The sequence below is a fragment of the Drosophila nasuta genome, chromosome X (genome assembly GCF_023558535.2).
Source record: "Drosophila nasuta strain 15112-1781.00 chromosome X, ASM2355853v1, whole genome shotgun sequence".
NCBI classification, from domain to species: Eukaryota; Metazoa; Arthropoda; class Insecta; order Diptera; family Drosophilidae; genus Drosophila; species Drosophila nasuta.
Genome location: NC_083459.1, coordinates 6,660,921 through 6,679,821, shown reverse-complemented (window position 1 = coordinate 6,679,821; position 18,901 = coordinate 6,660,921). Strand labels below are relative to the sequence as shown.

The 18,901-nt window shown below is 40.0% G+C and overlaps 5 protein-coding genes across 5 annotated transcripts; 3 read left to right on the top strand and 2 right to left on the bottom strand.

Annotated features, from left to right (window-relative positions):
- Positions 1-182: 182 nt before the first annotated feature.
- LOC132797147 (kelch domain-containing protein 3) lies at positions 183-2,865 on the top strand. The gene is made up of 2 exons (XM_060808672.1): positions 183-449; positions 1,030-2,865. The coding sequence occupies exon 2, from the start codon at positions 1,054-1,056 to the stop codon at positions 2,305-2,307; it is 1,254 nt and encodes a 417-aa protein (XP_060664655.1). The 5' UTR covers positions 183-449; positions 1,030-1,053; the 3' UTR covers positions 2,308-2,865.
- A 291-nt stretch (positions 2,866-3,156) lies between these two features.
- On the bottom strand, positions 3,157-3,897 carry LOC132797149 (INO80 complex subunit C). The gene is made up of 2 exons (XM_060808676.1): positions 3,650-3,897; positions 3,157-3,566 (listed from the first exon to the last, which is right to left on the bottom strand). Exons 1-2 carry the CDS (start codon positions 3,795-3,797, stop codon positions 3,367-3,369), a joined length of 348 nt encoding a protein of 115 aa, XP_060664659.1. The 5' UTR covers positions 3,798-3,897; the 3' UTR covers positions 3,157-3,366.
- A 331-nt stretch (positions 3,898-4,228) lies between these two features.
- Positions 4,229-8,627, top strand: LOC132797146 (uncharacterized). Its single transcript, XM_060808671.1, has 2 exons — positions 4,229-6,107; positions 7,293-8,627. The coding sequence occupies exons 1-2, from the start codon at positions 4,376-4,378 to the stop codon at positions 8,183-8,185; spliced, it is 2,625 nt and encodes an 874-aa protein (XP_060664654.1). The 5' UTR covers positions 4,229-4,375; the 3' UTR covers positions 8,186-8,627.
- Positions 8,628-10,074: 1,447 nt separating this feature from the next.
- On the top strand, positions 10,075-10,989 carry LOC132795476 (mannosyl-oligosaccharide glucosidase-like). Its single transcript, XM_060806196.1, has one exon. The coding sequence runs from the start codon at positions 10,075-10,077 to the stop codon at positions 10,987-10,989; it is 915 nt and encodes a 304-aa protein (XP_060662179.1).
- A 1,611-nt stretch (positions 10,990-12,600) lies between these two features.
- LOC132796309 (monoacylglycerol/Diacylglycerol O-acyltransferase) lies at positions 12,601-18,874 on the bottom strand. Its single transcript, XM_060807434.1, has 4 exons — positions 18,101-18,874; positions 17,863-18,001; positions 13,271-13,937; positions 12,601-13,208 (listed from the first exon to the last, which is right to left on the bottom strand). The coding sequence occupies exons 1-4, from the start codon at positions 18,144-18,146 to the stop codon at positions 13,062-13,064; spliced, it is 999 nt and encodes a 332-aa protein (XP_060663417.1). The 5' UTR covers positions 18,147-18,874; the 3' UTR covers positions 12,601-13,061.
- Between the last annotated feature and the right edge of the window lie 27 nt (positions 18,875-18,901).

Below are 18,901 nucleotides of genomic sequence, written 5' to 3'. Positions count from 1 at the left end.
GTTATCCAAAAGCTGGCAAAAAACGTTGTTTGCCATATCTCTGTAACAAACAGAAAGGAGTGAATTAATCATTCGCTCAAATATATGAAGTCGTGCCACTAATTCACCACTACCCAAACAGCGATAGACGCAATATTAACGTATCGATATTTTGGGTTAACAACAATCTTATCGATATCATGCCAGCACTAGCTTGGTGTGTGCACAAAAACAGTAAAAACAGATACAATAAATAAAAGGCATTGCGCACAGCACACAACAACAGCTCAGCACGCGCAAAGTAACTGAATAACCGTTGTGTTGGAATAACACACAATTGCCTTACCAACCAGACAGCCATCCATTTTACTTAGTTTAGTTAGTGTGTGGCTAAGCAAACGCAAACATAAAAAAAAAAACAGTTGACAGGCGGCGCTGGGACCGTGCAATAGTCGTCGTCGTCGTGTGAGGTAAGTGTAAATACATAAGTGGGCAAAACCCAAGGCCCCCCTAACCAGATAGTAAATATATACACACACACACCGACACCTATTAGAGTTTGGTGGAATCATACGATTCACAATATGCTTCCCCTTACCCAAAAGTCAATCAGAAAATGGCAAGGACAAAAAGTATAGGAAGAAAAGTGAAAAATTATGGCATTTAATGAAAAGTAATTTCCAATTGCCAAGCATTTTCATTTGCATAATTCACAAAAATCAGCTGTTTGGTCAACGGTGAAATGTAAACAAACGCAAAAGAACTCGCATTTTAATTGCCATCTGTGTATTCATGTATGTATGTAACAAAAAGAAGCATATGCGTGAGTGTTTGTGTGCAAAAAAAACTTGCTGATGCAGCAGCAGCATAATAATATCAAGGACATTTGGTCACATTGTTAATCGCAATACAAAGCGATAATTGCACATTGGCAATCAATGCAAACACGATATCGATAATCAGTTGTTTGTTGTTGCGTGCAAAAAAGTGAAAAGTTGTTTTCAACTGTTGTTTTCTTTCTATCTCCCTCTCTCTTTTTTCTCTGTACAGCAAGGCGGAAGTGGAAAGGTAACAATGCTGTGGACAGTGCATCTGGATGGTGGTCCACAGCGCGTCAATCATGCTGCTGTCGGTGTAGGGGATTTTATTTATAGCTTTGGCGGCTATTGCACCGGCGATGATTATCGCTTCAACGAACCTATCGATGTTCATGTACTCAATGTGCATTCCATGCGCTGGACACTCGTGCCCCAGCAATGCGACGCCAATGGTGATCCCCTGAAGTATCCTTTGGTGCCATTTCAACGCTACGGTCACACTGTCGTGGCATACAAGGAACGCATCTACATTTGGGGCGGACGCAACGATGAGAATCTGTGCAATGTGCTATACTGTTTCGATCCGAAGACAGCGCGTTGGACACGTCCAGCGGTCAGTGGTTGTTTGCCCGGTGCTCGCGATGGACATTCCGCCTGTGTGATTGGCGAATGCATGTATATCTTTGGTGGATTCGTCGATGAGATCAATGAATTCAGCAGCGACGTGCATGCCCTAAATCTAGAGACAATGGAATGGCGTTATGTCCAGACATTTGGTGTCCCACCGACATATCGCGACTTTCATGCCGCTGTCGCATACGAGGAGGAACGCATGTACATCTTTGGCGGGCGTGGCGATAAACATAGCCCGTACCACAGTCAGGAGGAGACCTATTGCCATGAGATTGTCTATCTGGACATGAAGACCAAGGTCTGGTTGAGACCATTTACAGCGGGCAAAGTGCCGGTGGGACGACGGAGTCACAGCATGTTTGTGCACAACAAGCTGATCTTTGTGTTTGGCGGCTATAATGGTCTATTAGATCAGCACTTCAATGATCTGTACACGTTTGATCCGTGCTCGAAACTGTGGAATCTGGTGCGTGCCAATGGCCAGGCGCCGACGGCACGTCGTCGTCAATGCGCCATCGTGATGGGCACACGAATGTTTCTCTTTGGCGGCACGAGTCCGCGTTGCAGTTCAGCAAGCACACAAACGGCATCAACGCGTGGCATCGATGGAACGCCAGCAGCAGCGGCGGCAGCTGGGGAGGGAGCAGCTGGTGCGGCACCTGCAACAGCGGCAGCAGCGGCGGCATCGGCAACGCCATTGATTGACTACAGTGATCTGCATGTGCTGGACTTTGAGCCAACGCTGAAGACACTCGCCACAATGGTGGTGCTGAAGTATCAGCTGGATATATCGGGATTGCCGCGCAGCTTTCGTGCCGACCTCAATATGCTGACGCAGCCGAACAGTATTACGCGGCCCATCAATCAGGCTGGCTAGCAATCAATCAACAAGCATCGACAGCAGCAGCAGCAGCATCATCATCATCTCCATCGTCATTGTCATCATTACTATTATTGTTCAAACGTTGTTACTACTGTCTAAGTGGATGAGACTGAAGTGGAGCAGAAGAGGGGAAAAGCGTAGGAGAAGCAGTACAATGTTGACTCAAGCACCATCATCAATCAATATATCACACCTACATAATCGCTTCTAGACAAAATGCCTGCGGATCGCACTAGTCCAGTTTAGACGAAAGAGAAATAGAATGAGAGAGAGAGAGAGACAGAGAGCAAATTGCATCCGATCTCTTCCACAAAGTGCTCGAAAATAAAGACACCACAAACACTCAACACACACACACATACGCACAGCGACTACCAACGAGGATAATGCCCCAGTAATTAAGAAATGTGCAGTTTCAGAAACTCGCTACACACACACATACACACACATAATTAGCTCTAGTTTGTAAAGTGTTTATATAAATATATATGTATCTATAATTGAATATATCTTAAATAAAAAACGAAAAGAAAACTCGTATACAAAATTAATGTTTACTACAACTACTCTTAATGCTATGCAGCTACATAAATAATTGGCTTCAATTAAATTGTTGAAATGCAACAAAAAATTCGCCATAATTGAGCTATTCTCAAGTGCTCTCAAAGTCAATTGGCTTTTAGCACAACTCGATAAGTTTTTTGGTATTGACTCCATAAATATGTATGTATAATTAGAGCAGTCGTCAATTGAATTAATTACAAATGAGTCATATGATTTAATTATGAATGTATTTGTAAAGTTGTAAAATACTGACAGTTTTCCACATCAGAAAATACATAATTTATTTAATTATAAATGCAGCACATGCTTTAATTAGTTTTATACAATACATTTTGTAAATTGTACTTATTGCCTAATTAAATCTATTTATATTTAAATACATATGTTGTTATATACGATTTCATTTTCCATTGGCTGCCAATTTCAGTTGCGATTGATAAGCAAAAAATCTGCATTTGATTGAAGTTTGACAACACTGCAGCTGAAGTTTTAGCCCACAGCACTCGTGTAACCGCGCACCGTCAAATAACCGTTAATGATGTCCGAGGGCATATGCTGCATAGAAGCGTATTCCTCGGCGTTCGCATAGCGCAGCTTCGAGTGCGGATCAACATAAGGCGCTGGGAGGCCGCTAATATCCGAGTATTTCTTGGCCGGTCTCAGCGAGGGCGGCGCATTCAATGTAAAGTCTGTGTGTGTGTGTGAAGTGAAGTGTAAATTAATATGACCTTGAACAGCCGCCTTGTCTGGTTTTTAATTAATTAACATTTACATGTTGGCTGTTCCGGGGGCAGCTTTTGATTGCGCTCCATGTTTTGAATTTGACGTAGCGGCCGATATACACAGTTCTTGGGAAACGCAAATGTTTGCTTAAACGTGCGTTTCACTTTAGCACTGCTGCTTGTTGTTGCTTCTGTCATTGTTATTGTTTTTTTCTCTATTTTATTTTAAGCAAAACCACAAACGTAAACAAATGTTGTGTGCACAACTGACAGCTGTTTGTTGTTTATCGGTATTTAGTTATCGTTGCAACGATTGGAGTGTGCGCGCGACTCACGCATGTGATATCGATAGCCAAGAAGGCTGTTTAAAGTGTTGTTCATTTCGCAAAGTAACACGAGTCAGTTCATTTCCTTCAGCAGCTAATGTAAATATTTCAAAATACAAATTTAAGAGATAAAAGTAATAAATGCAATACAATGAAGGTAATAAATATAATAAATTGAATATTACAAATTATTATTGCTATGTAAGAATATAAATGGAATTACAAATAAGTGATGGTCAATAATGGGGCTTAACTGTCAGTTCTTTTGCGGGTGAATTGGGTGCGAACTGGAACCGGAACCACACCGAACTGTGGCTCACTAGTTCAGCACATCAGCAGCAGCAGCAGCAGTACCCTGTGTACGTGGTGTGTGCGTGTGTGTGTGTACATATAAAAAGTTTGTATATAGTATATTTGCATTCGCACACGTTACCGTTAACACATTAAGCAATGGCGCGCAATGCAGGCGGAGGAGGCAACAGCGGCGCCAACAATAATACATCCAAGGCACACAGCAGCAATAATTCCTCATCACAACCGGCAGCAGCGACAGCTTCGGCAGCTGCAGCAGCAGCCGCCGCGGCCAATGCCAAGCACAAGCAGCGCAGCAGCAGCGCCAACAGCAACAGCGGCGGCAGCGATAATCGCAATAGCAGCTTGGGCGGCAATCTCTCATCCAAACTAATGCTGGACAAGTGGAAGACTTTGATCGGATGCGTGTGCTTGGCCATCGCTAGCTACTTTGGCTATTTGGGCTATCTGGAGACACGCGTTAATACGCCATACGACAACCAAAAGATGGCGCTGCACACCGATCATCGCGATGATCCCGAACGCTATTGGGGCACCTATCGCCCCCAAACGTATTTCGGTTTGAAGACACGCGATCCCCACTCCCTGGTCATGGGTCTCATGTGGTATACGCCCAGTAATCTGGGACCCGGCGGTCAAGGCATACGCCATTGGTGCGATATGGGTGACAAGCTGGATGGCTTTGGTTGGACTCATCACGATGGACGCAGCTTTGGCGTGCAGCAGATCGATGATCTGCCCTTCGAGCTGAAGACCTCGTTCGTCAAGTATCCCAGCGGCAAGGAGTATGGCGGCGATTGGACCGCCCGCATCTCGGTGCGCAACACATCGCGTGCTTGGGATCGAAGCATCTCGCTGATCTGGTATGTGGCGCTAGATGAACGCACCAACGGACACATTAAGTACGTCTCGGATGAGAAGAGCCCCGAGCCGGGTGTCTATGGCGAGACGCAGGGATTGGGCGAGTTCCAGGTGCGTTTTAGCGCCGTCAAGGGACGCATCCTGCACAAATCCTATTTGAGCACGGTGGCACCATCGCTGGGCAAGCTCAAGGAGACGGTGTTCTCGCATTTCCGTGCCTTTGCCAACAAGCGGGGCAATCGCTTCATTGGCCTGCCCGGTGAGATTGTCTCGCAGAATGGTTTGCCAGCCGCCAATCCCGAACCGAATTTCATTGCCATTCAACTGACGGCAGAGGTGGATTTTACGTTGGACATAACGTATCAATCGACATCGGGATTCGCGCTCGGAGAGAGCATCACAAGGCCGCCCACGGGACGCGCTTATACCGACTCGCTGCAGGCGAAGATCGCACAGTTTGAGCAACGCTTCGAGGACACCTTTAAGCTGGCCGCCAAAGGTTATGGCGCCGAGGAGATACAATTTGCTCGCAACGCCTTTAGCAATATGTTGGGCGGCATTGGATACTTCTATGGCGCCAGTCGGGTGCAATCGGTGCACACCCAGAATCCGGTGCCATATTGGAAGGCTCCACTTTATACGGCGGTGCCGTCGCGCAGCTTCTTTCCACGCGGTTTCCTCTGGGACGAGGGCTTCCATGGGCTGTTGATTAGCGCCTGGGATGTGGACATTGAGCTGGACATCATTTGCCATTGGTTTGATCTCTTGAACGTCGAGGGTTGGATACCCCGGGAGCAGATTCTGGGCATTGAGGCGATGGCCAAGGTGCCCGAAGAGTTTGTCACGCAACGCAACAGCAATGCGAATCCTCCCACGTTCTTTTTAACACTCCGCAAGCTGCTCACCCAGCACAAACAGCAGTTGTCGCAAAAGGGTCGATTTGCTACACTGGAGCGTCTTTATCCCCGACTGCAGGCCTGGTTCACCTGGTACAACACCACGCAGCGAGGTGAGTTAATGTGCAAAGCTAAGACATGTTCACTTATTCAAGAAAAGTATAAAGGGTCGATTAGGTATTAAAAAAAAAGAGACATTTCCAACAGTTTTGTAGATCCATTAACTGGAATATTGTGCATCCCAGGCAGCGGAAGGCAGCTCCATCTATGTTGAGATCTTTTTACTTTTTGCAGAAAAGTAATAAACGTCTATTACTTAAGCGAAGAAAGATCTATTAATTGAAAGATTGTGCATCGCAGACAGACAAAGTTCTGAAAATGTTGAGACCTGTTCACTTTTGGCAGAATAGGAAAAAAAGAGTATATTTACTAACTGAAGAAAGAGCTCTAACAATTTTGTAGATCTATTAGCTAAAAGGAAAATTATATTAAAAGATCAACCTAATGAGCGTGGCAACTATAGAGAGGGTTTCTAAAATTTAGAGACCTGTTCCCTTTTGTTAAAACTAGTTAAAAATGTCTATTAGCTAACTGAAGAGAAAGAGCTCTAGAGTGATGACTTTGAACGGGCTATTAGCTATGAGATTCGACATTGGAGCCAACAGAAAACCGTTCCGCTAGAGGGAAAATAAAATTAAAAATATATATTCGCTAACTGAATAGGCAAGCATAGCAGACAGAGAGCTTCTACAATTTGGAGACCTGTTTGCTTTTAGTAAAATTAGATAAAAGAGTCTATTAGCTAACTAAAGATAAAGAGGTCTAGAGAGATGGATTTTAAAGGAATACTATTAGCTATGAGATTGTGCATTTGAGGAAGACCGTTCCGAATACTTTGAGACCCGTTCGCTTCTTTAAAAAAAAAGTAAAGAGCGTCTATTAGGTGACAGACTTCACATAGCAAGCAGCTGGAAAGAACTTAGACATTTCTCTTTGCGAAAATAATAAATGATGCACTCTCTATAAAGGCAGAGAAAAACAGCCAAGACAATTTAGGGACCCTTTCACTTGTGACTTAATAGTCCTCCCTGAAGGAGATTTAAATGTATTTCTTTATTTGTTTATTCCGTTGAGTGTTATGAATTTAAATAGCGATTAACTTAGTCTTATGGAGGCATTACTAAGATCTAGACAACAATAAGGAATTTAAGAACATCGATCGTTCTCTCTCTTTCTTCACTCTCTATCTATTTCACTCCCTTTCTCGCTCTTTCTTATGCTCGTTGTATGCTTTGCAGGCGAAGTCTTGGGCACCTATTTGTGGCGTGGACGCAACTCGAGTACGCTGCGCGAACTGAATCCCAAGAGTTTGTCCTCCGGTCTCGACGACTATCCGCGCGCCTCGCATCCCACGGATCTGGAGCGTCACGTGGATTTGCGCTGTTGGATTGCGCTCGCCGCTAGCGTGATGGCTGAGCTATCCACGCTGTTGGGCAAGGATGATGTCAAGTACTATGAGACCGCATCGTATTTGACGGACAATGAGCTGATGAATAAGCTGCACTTGGATCCGTTCACAGAGCACTACACCGACTGGGGACTGCACACGGATGCTGTGGCACTGAAGCATCCGCCGCCAATGACACCGCAACGCAAGGGTGGTCAACGGATTCAACAGCCGCCGGCGGAGATGCAACGCTACACACTGAAGCCACCGGACTACAAGTTTGTGAACACAATGTTCGGTTATGTGAGTCTGTTTCCGTTGCTGCTGGAGCAGCTGGAACACGATTCACCATATCTGGGCAAGTTGTTGCAAGATCTGCGTGATCCACAGCTGCTGTGGACGAACTATGGCTTGCGTTCGCTGTCCAAGGATTCGCCGCTGTACATGAAACGCAATACGGAACACGATCCACCATATTGGCGTGGTCCCATCTGGATCAATATCAACTATTTGGCCGCCAAGGCGCTGAGACACTATGGCAAAATCGAGGGTCCGTATGCGGCGAGTGCACGCAAAATCTATGGCGAGTTGCGTGAGAATCTCGTGAGGAACATCTTCAAGCAGTATCAACGGACGGGTTACCTTTGGGAGCAGTACGACGATACCACGGGCGAGGGCAAGGGATGCAATCCATTTACCGGCTGGAGTGCACTCGTTGTTCTCCTCATGGCCGAACAGTTCTAGACAAGAAAAACCAGATGCGAGATCTCGCCTTGCTGTGAGTAGTTCCTCCTGTGATAGCCTCACGCAAAAAAAAAGAAAAAAGAAAAACCTAAAAAGAAAAAGCAAACTAAACAAAAGCAAATATATAAAAGTAGAAATCACTTGAGAACCTTATTCTATTCCGTATGTACTGCGATTTTTGTTGTCGGTTTTTATCTTTCCAAAGAACTAATTGCATTATAAAAACTAAATATATCTATGTTAAAAACGTAGTCTGTGTATGCGTGCGTGCGTGTGTGTGTGTGTATGAATGATGATGATAATGCTGTTGTTGTTCATCTCCTGCTGCTCCTCCTGTAATAAGCTGTACAAATTTCCAGAAATCCGACTAACTAAATTAGCGTTAATAGACGAATTTAAGAATTTAAATAAAAACCAAAAATAAAAAACCAAAACGTGTAAATCAATTTAGCATTTTTAATTTAAACTTCATATTTTTTCAGCTTACAAATTGTAGAAACCTTTTACCTAACATCAAATGCATTCAGTATCCTTCCTTTCAAACATAACAAGAAAGTGTGCTCGACTGTGAGATCTAAGTGTTCATATGGACAGACAGAAAGACGGGCATCGCTATATAGTCTCAACTGTTGACGCTATTTAAGAATGTATATAATTTATCAAATACATTTAGTATCCTTCCCTTCACAAAACATAATAAATAAGAAAGTGTGCTCGACTGTGAGATGAATTATATATCTATCTCTTGTCTCTGAGATTTAAGTGTTTATACGGACAGACAGACAGACGGACATCTCATCTGTTGACACTAATTAAGAATATATATACTTTATCAAATACATTTAGTATCCTTCCTTTCAAACATAACAAGAAAGTGTGGTCGACTGTGAGATGAATTATATCTCTATCTCTTATAGTCTCTGAGATCTAAGCGTTTATACGGACAGACAGGCAGACAGACATCGCTATATAGTCTCATCTGTTGACTCTGATTAAGAATATATATACTTTATCAAATGCATTTGGTGTCCTTCTCTTCACAAAACATAACAAATAAGAAAGTGTGCTCGACTGTGAGATGATTTATATCTCTATCTCTTATAGTCTCTGAGATCTAAGTGTTTATACGGATAGAGAGGGTTTCTAAAATTTAGAGACCTGTTCCCTTTTGTTAAAACTAGTTAAAAATGTCTATTAGCTAACTGAAGAGAAAGAGCTCTAGAGTGATGACTTTGAACGGGCTATTAGCTATGAGATTCGACATTGGAGCCAACAGAAAACCGTTCCGCTAGAGGGAAAATAAAATTAAAAATATATATTCGCTAACTGAATAGGCAAGCATAGCAGACAGAGAGCTTCTACAATTTGGAGACCTGTTTGCTTTTAGTAAAATTAGATAAAAGAGTCTATTAGCTAACTAAAGATAAAGAGGTCTAGAGAGATGGATTTTAAAGGAATACTATTAGCTATGAGATTGTGCATTTGAGGAAGACCGTTCCGAATACTTTGAGACCCGTTCGCTTCTTTAAAAAAAAAGTAAAGAGCGTCTATTAGGTGACAGACTTCACATAGCAAGCAGCTGGAAAGAACTTAGACATTTCTCTTTTGCGAAAATAATAAATGATGCACTCTCTATAAAGGCAGAGAAAAACAGCCAAGACAATTTAGGGACCCTTTCACTTGTGACTTAATAGTCCTCCCTGAAGGGAGATTTAAATGTATTTCTTTATTTGTTTATTCCGTTGAGTGTTATGAATTTAAATAGCGATTAACTTAGTCTTATGGAGGCATTACTAAGATCTAGACAACAATAAGGAATTTAAGAACATCGATCGTTCTCTCTCTTTCTTCACTCTCTATCTATTTCACTCCCTTTCTCGCTCTTTCTTATGCTCGTTGTATGCTTTGCAGGCGAAGTCTTGGGCACCTATTTGTGGCGTGGACGCAACTCGAGTACGCTGCGCGAACTGAATCCCAAGAGTTTGTCCTCCGGTCTCGACGACTATCCGCGCGCCTCGCATCCCACGGATCTGGAGCGTCACGTGGATTTGCGCTGTTGGATTGCGCTCGCCGCTAGCGTGATGGCTGAGCTATCCACGCTGTTGGGCAAGGATGATGTCAAGTACTATGAGACCGCATCGTATTTGACGGACAATGAGCTGATGAATAAGCTGCACTTGGATCCGTTCACAGAGCACTACACCGACTGGGGACTGCACACGGATGCTGTGGCACTGAAGCATCCGCCGCCAATGACACCGCAACGCAAGGGTGGTCAACGGATTCAACAGCCGCCGGCGGAGATGCAACGCTACACACTGAAGCCACCGGACTACAAGTTTGTGAACACAATGTTCGGTTATGTGAGTCTGTTTCCGTTGCTGCTGGAGCAGCTGGAACACGATTCACCATATCTGGGCAAGTTGTTGCAAGATCTGCGTGATCCACAGCTGCTGTGGACGAACTATGGCTTGCGTTCGCTGTCCAAGGATTCGCCGCTGTACATGAAACGCAATACGGAACACGATCCACCATATTGGCGTGGTCCCATCTGGATCAATATCAACTATTTGGCCGCCAAGGCGCTGAGACACTATGGCAAAATCGAGGGTCCGTATGCGGCGAGTGCACGCAAAATCTATGGCGAGTTGCGTGAGAATCTCGTGAGGAACATCTTCAAGCAGTATCAACGGACGGGTTACCTTTGGGAGCAGTACGACGATACCACGGGCGAGGGCAAGGGATGCAATCCATTTACCGGCTGGAGTGCACTCGTTGTTCTCCTCATGGCCGAACAGTTCTAGACAAGAAAACCAGATGCGAGATCTCGCCTTGCTGTGAGTAGTTCCTCCTGTGATAGCCTCACGCAAAAAAAAAAAAGAAAAACCTAAAAAGAAAAAGCAAACTAAACAAAAGCAAATATATAAAAGTAGAAATCACTTGAGAACCTTATTCTATTCCGTATGTACTGCGATTTTTGTTGTCGGTTTTTATCTTTCCAAAGAACTAATTGCATTATAAAAACTAAATATATCTATGTTAAAAAACGTAGTCTGTGTATGCGTGCGTGCGTGTGTGTGTGTGTATGAATGATGATGATAATGCTGTTGTTGTTCATCTCCTGCTGCTCCTCCTGTAATAAGCTGTACAAATTTCCAGAAATCCGACTAACTAAATTAGCGTTAATAGACGAATTTAAGAATTTAAATAAAACCAAAAATAAAAAACCAAAACGTGTAAATCAATTTAGCATTTTTAATTTAAACTTCATATTTTTTCAGCTTACAAATTGTAGAAACCTTTTACCTAACATCAAATGCATTCAGTATCCTTCCTTTCAAACATAACAAGAAAGTGTGCTCGACTGTGAGATCTAAGTGTTCATATGGACAGACAGAAAGACGGGCATCGCTATATAGTCTCAACTGTTGACGCTATTTAAGAATGTATATAATTTATCAAATACATTTAGTATCCTTCCCTTCACAAAACATAATAAATAAGAAAGTGTGCTCGACTGTGAGATGAATTATATATCTATCTCTTGTCTCTGAGATTTAAGTGTTTATACGGACAGACAGACAGACGGACATCTCATCTGTTGACACTAATTAAGAATATATATACTTTATCAAATACATTTAGTATCCTTCCTTTCAAACATAACAAGAAAGTGTGGTCGACTGTGAGATGAATTATATCTCTATCTCTTATAGTCTCTGAGATCTAAGCGTTTATACGGACAGACAGGCAGACAGACATCGCTATATAGTCTCATCTGTTGACTCTGATTAAGAATATATATACTTTATCAAATGCATTTGGTGTCCTTCTCTTCACAAAACATAACAAATAAGAAAGTGTGCTCGACTGTGAGATGATTTATATCTCTATCTCTTATAGTCTCTGAGATCTAAGTGTTTATACGGATAGACAGACAGACGGACATCGCTATATAGTCTCATCTGTTGACTCTAATTAAGAATATATACACTTTATGGAGTCGGGAATATCTCCTGCTTGTTGAACGCGTATTTTGTAGGCACTGCTATTTCTAAGTTCCCAATTGTACATTTGCTGTAGGCACAAACCTATAATACCCTTCTATTCTATGGGTAGCAGGTATATAAAAAAAAATCATTTAGTATCCTTCCTTGCCCCAAACAAAAAACCAACTCCAATTTTTGTTTGCATTGTTTTCATTTAATTGAAATTCAACATCAAGTCATTATGCTTATAATTAATTGTCATTTGTTGCATTCGGTATGAAAGTGTCTAAAACATTTAAATGTTAACTGCACGTTTCTACAATACAATATACACAATTATACAATTACAATATATAATATATACGACGATACAAGGTATACGAGATATATAGGGATATTTGTTTTATGTGTGTGTGTGTGTGTGTGGCGTAAAAAAAGAAAGCTAATTACAATCTTATTTATACACATTCGCGCGCGCACTCATTATTATTCAGTCACACTCAAAAATACAGCAATCTATTCGTGTAAGAATTAAACCAAAGTACAAGAAGTTATTTAGTTAAAGAAAAAAAAAAAAAAAGAACTATGAGCTATACAAGGAGGTGAGCTTAAAATGCTTACGGCGATACAAGGCGAATTGTTATTATTGCACTCAAAGGAGCGAGGGAGAGACTTAAATGACTAAAGAAATGTACATAAAGTATATATGTATATGTATAAAGGAAGTTATGTTTTTTTACGATTACAGCAATATTAATATAGTGAAGTACATGGAACGAAGTCTTATGGCGGCGCTTTGTTTAAGTTCATGTTTTTGTTTTGTTTGTTTTGTAGATATTAGTCATTAACACAGTTAGTAACAATTGTTTTGAGATGCGAAGCGTGATTCATTCCGCCTTCGCTTTCTCCTTCTCCTTCTCATTTTCCTCTTTGCGCTGAGCTTTGAATGCAGGCAGACGATCCAAGAGTGCCATCAGTATGCTGCCCGGCAGACGCTGATGCTGATTAATCAGTTCTTCGATCGCTGTGGCCACCTTAATAATATCCAACAAAGTATTATTAATCAGTTAAACATAAATATGCACCATTTAAATACCTTTATTTGCAGCTCTTGCGCCGTCAGGTTCTCATCGTATTCGATGGGCTTGCCCAGATATGTACGAAACTTGACCGGAAATCCGCCGTAGATCGGATAAACCGGAATGCGCACCTTATTGTACAATCGCATAAAGAACGTACGAAATATGCCCACCTGGCGAAAACCTTCGCGCAGATTCTGTGTGAAGCACGGTATGATCGGCACCTTGGCCTCTTGGGCCACCTTGGCGAAACCGACGCGATTGCGCCACAGCAGCTCGTAGTAATGATCACCGAATTGCGCCTCATAAACGCCGCCCGGCGATATCGCCAACAGATTACCATCGCGCAGTATGCTCACACACGATTGCACCGTCCCCGGACTGACGTGAAACGCCTCCGAGATCGTGCCCCAGCCGGGCAATTTGAACAGGAAACGATCACCGATCGTGTAGATCAATCGCTCCCGCTGCAGCAGCATTCTCGAGTTCAGATAGTACATATCGATGGGGATCGCGCCGTGATAGTACACGATCAGCGCTGGTCCCTCCTGGGGTATATTGTCCAGGCCGATCACTTCGTAGCCGTGATAGATGCGCGCATGTGCATCCCAGATGGCGGCCACAATCTTGCGACCCACGCGCCAGAAATTCCGATCCGTTTGCACCGCTCGCATTATAACTTGCCTGCAAGGGGACAAAGATATGAAATATTGAAAAAATTGAAGGTATTTCATAATTTAATTTGAATTATTTAGTAATTTAGCTATATACAGTGGATCACAGCTTATTTCAACCACCACCAACCGACTTTAAACTTTAAATCATTATTAAGAAAAGTATTGAATTTATTTAAACGCTGGATTTTAGTTTATTGTTTTTACCTAAAATATATTAATTCATTTATTTTCTCATTTTTTTTATCTTATATATAAATTCTATAGAAAACGAAAACGTTATTCAAAATATTTAAAATTTATCTTGAAGATATTTATTATTTATTTTAAAGGCAATCACAAATTATTTAATAATTCATGTTTTCAATAAGTGAACCTTCTTAATAATAGAAGTCAATCACGTATTCAAATTTTATATATATAAATAAATATATATTTTTTAAAAATAAAATTTAAGAAAATTTCAAATCAACCTGTAAATTAGTTTGAAATATCAAATATGTATTTATAAGGCGATTTAAAATGATTTTATATTTTACTGAAACCATATTTGGGAATTTAACATTCAAATAAATAAATTCACTTGTTGAAAATACAATTTAATATATGTATTCAAAATCTTTTGCTAAATAAAGGAAACTTGAATTTAGTTGATCAATCAAATTTAAAGATACTACCAATAGACTACTATTTAATTACTTTAGAATGTCTGTATTTTATAATTTGGCTAAATAAATAATTGACTTACATTAAGTTAAATATATAATTGGACAAAATAACATTCTATCGCTAGAATTTTGTAACAAATTAAATTGTTAATCGAAAATCATAGAATAAATAGGGATCTATATTCAAATTTCATTTATTAGCAAAAATAAAACAGCATCATATTTTAGCAAATTATAAAGTTAAGTATTGAGTTGCAACTTCTTTGAAAACTACCTCAAATTTGAATTACACTAAAAGAGAATTTATTACATCAGTACATCTTGAGATATATTAATTTGGTATATTTTAAAATTAATACGACTTTTATTCACAATTGGTAGCGGGTATCTCACAGTCGAGCACACTCGACTGTAGCAATCTTACTTGTTTTATTTGAAATTGAATTAAAACGTGCTCGCATAGTAAATATTTCTACAAATAAATCACATTCATGCTTTCCTAACATACAAATTAAGGGTAATCAGTGCTTACAATACATTGTAATACATTGTATGTAATCAATAGCGGAAATATGTAAGCAATCAATCAATTAACTTATACGTATATAGTAAACAATCTTGATTGACATTAATATAAAACTGATTATTTTGAGCTAATCATTTTTCTGCGTGGATTTCTCAACTTGAATGGCATGCAATAAAGTTCTATATGTTTTCGATTTATCTAGAATTTTCTATATCAATTACTCAGTTTCCCAACTATAATATAAAGTATCTGGTATTCGACTACACTCGACTAGACTGCAAGCTGCGTTGGCTTATGTGCGTTTTGAGTAATGGAGAAATTCTCAAGCCTCATGAACCAAGGGAAGTGACTTTGCTGATGGATATGAAACACATTAAGCACAGTGATAAGAACGGAAATATTGTCTTATCAATTGATAATAATAACATAATAATAGTTGCCAAGCGAGTCGGAGAATCGAGGCTCTGCAGCTACATAGTTAATATCAATGTTGTTTTGCACTTCGACGTGCTAATTAATTGCTAAACTGATAATTATGTTTAAATTTAGTTTCTTCGCGATGGATCAGCATCAGCAGCTGCAGCATTAGCATTGTCATTAGGGGCAGCCTCAGGTGTTATCAGCATAAAACGCTGCTGCGACTTTCCATATCAAAATCTCAATAAATCAATGGCATGAAATTTTCTATTTCATCTTTTTCAAGTTCACAATTGCGTACAGTAATGTTCTTGATCTTGTATATGAAATCCGCACCTGGTCATCGCGACCCCCAATGTTATGTTCTGCTCCGTTTTTTTTTATTCTACTTCTCATTGTTATTATTATTATTTTTCTGCTTTTATAACAAGATGCTGATAAGAAGGGCAAACAAATGTTTCGCTGCCTATAGCTCGTCACCACTTAGCGACTGTTTTGCGCCTCTTTTGCTGTCAGATACAAACAACAACAGCAAGAAGAAAAGTCTATGCAGCCTTCCAGCTACTACAACCAAGTCTAAAAATGAAAGTTTTCGAGCAAAAAAAGCTAAGCAATTAAATTTGAAAATAAAACTCAAGTAGCTAGACTAAGTCTGAGTTTACAGATCAAATTTGCAGTCTCTAGCGTTTATAGTCATCGAGAACGACATTAATTTAGAGGCGGACGGACGGAAAGACGGATCGATGCAACGTTCTATTGCATTGCAAACAACTTGTGCCTGTCCCTTATTTGCCCATGGTTAATGAGTATGGCGCAATGTGACTTGCCCGACCATAAACTACCCTGCATAATTTCATTTAATACATTTTTTTTGATTTATAAGTATTACATATTTATAACTCTTTTAAATATATAAATTTTGTTTGTTTATGTCTATCATGCCCCATTTCCACTTTTATTACAGGGTACAGGGTATAAAACGCATTAAATTTTGTTTAGTTTAGCACTACAACAATTAAAAATGTGCACAACAGCGATAGATAGAGAGATAGAGAATAAACTAAATAAATTGCGTTACATTTAACAGATAAAATGCGTCTAGAGATTAGCTTGATGGCAAATAATGAATGGCACCTGATATCGTCATAGTACGCGGTTGTCATATATTATCGAAAACCTTGTTATCATTTTATACAATAAAAAAAAAAAATACAAAGCAATGCCAGCATACAAAAGAATATAGCTCTAGTTTAAAATTGAAATCGCTTATCGAATGCTCATGACGCACTGCCGGAACATGCTACACATTATTAGTAAAACAGAACTGAGAAAAAAACCTACAAAATTATACAGAAAAAAATGTCTGTAATTAACTAAGAAAGAAAGAGAGAGAGAGGGTGAGAAGCAGCTGAGTTAGAAGAGTTATTCTATCTACTAGTCGGATTATAGTTAATTAGCATTAGAGGAACCGGTTTAAAATTGTCTACATTACAATGTGGCCTTTTGGAGAGTTAAGAGCTACGTAAATAAATAATGCAAAGTCAGCGTTGAGTGGCACTTGCTCAACAGGCAGAAGGTTCAAGTGTAAGCTAAGCTACATTCATATACGTATGTAAGCTTTTGCATTCGAGGGGAGCTGATGTTTTTCAATTTTTTGGAATTTTGCGATCGTCGATTTCAACGAGGGATGCACAACGGTTCAGGAGTGTTTCTTGGCGAACCGGTTTACCATTAAATTTTTATTTATTTATGCGTACTAAAATTGAAGGTTCGAAAATCAAAAAACAGCTTTTATCCGGATCGAATTGTAACTTTGTTTCTTGAACGTATCATAATCTTAATCTTATTTTATTGAAGGTTCTAGCCGAATACTTTACAAAAATTAAAAAAAAAAACATTTAAAAATTTTATCAGATCCCAAAAATCAAAATTTGCTGAAATGTGTGAATTCAAAGTCTAAAAGCTACTCTATAAAAAATAAAAAAAAAAAACATTTAAAAAAAAAACATTTAAAAATTTTATCAGATCCTAAAAATCAAAATCTGCTGAAATGTGTGAATTCAAAGTCTAAAAGCTACTCTATCAAAAAATAAACATACTTTAACTAAACTTGATCTAGAAACCTTTTGAACCTTTTTAGGAGCGGCCCTCAAATTCAAATAACAAAAGCTTGCAGCCCTGATACGAAATTCGTAAAACAAATTCACAAGAGTTCAATGGCAAAAGTGCAATGACAGCAAAATATGGACAAAAACAAGCATAAAAAATAATATATATGTATATATTGGTTATATAGACAATCGGGTGGCGTCAGCATTTCTTACCTGTGCAACTTGTAGATGAAGAGCACCAAGAATGATATATAGATGAGGGCAACGAAGACCAGCGGCAACAGGAATGTTACAATCAGCGGCGTTAGGAAGCGATATAGCCATAGTGAATAGTCCAGATCGATGTATGTGGCTGCATTTAAACATATCACCCAATTTCAAATTCAAATTCCATTTCGAATATTTCGATATATGATTTGTTATTTTGTGTTTGTGTGTGTGTGATACTTACAAAGCATGCTTTGGGGATTCTTGATGAAATTGGCCAGAAAGTCCATTTTGAGGTATTGGTTTTTTGTTAATTTATTTTTTTGATTATTTTTATTGTTGTTTGCCACTTATGGCTGAGGTTTCATGGATAACGTTTTCTATATTTTATTGTTATTGTTGTTGTTCTTGTTGCTTCTGTTGCAAATGTTGGCCTAATTTTCACTTGAAGCTTACTTTCTTTCTTCTTATGCTTTGGACTGGAAATTGGTTTGTTGTTGTTGCTTTTGCTGGCTGCTACTGCTATTATTGTTGTTGTTGTCGATTCTCTCACCGGCTTCGTCGTCGTCTTCTTCTTTGACGTTCGCCCTCAGGTGTTGTTTTTATTTTTGTTTGTTTGTTCTTTTTGTTGCTGTTGTTGCTTGTGTGTTGTTCATCGAGACGATGGCAACTCATTACTGGGGCGCAAATGTATAGAAGGCGGGTCTTTCGCTAGGGTCCGTTAAGCATTTACATACATTTTTAATTCATACGAAATTGTTGTTCATTGTTTTTGTTGTCAGCGCGTCGCTGGCTGCGTTTCGTTGTTGTTGCTGTTGTTGTTGTTGTCGTCGTCGTGCTGCCCGTCCGTCTGTCCGTCCGTCCGCTTGCTTTATTGACAACTGAGGCCGAGCAGCGTTTGCCACATTGTGCTTGATGGGTATAGTGCGCCGTATGTTTTGTTTTATGTTAATGTTAATAATAAATAAATACTAACTAGTGGTGTGAGTCCAATCCCCAAATAAGGTATTGCGGACAGCGTGACCGCATCCTCAATTCCCCAAAT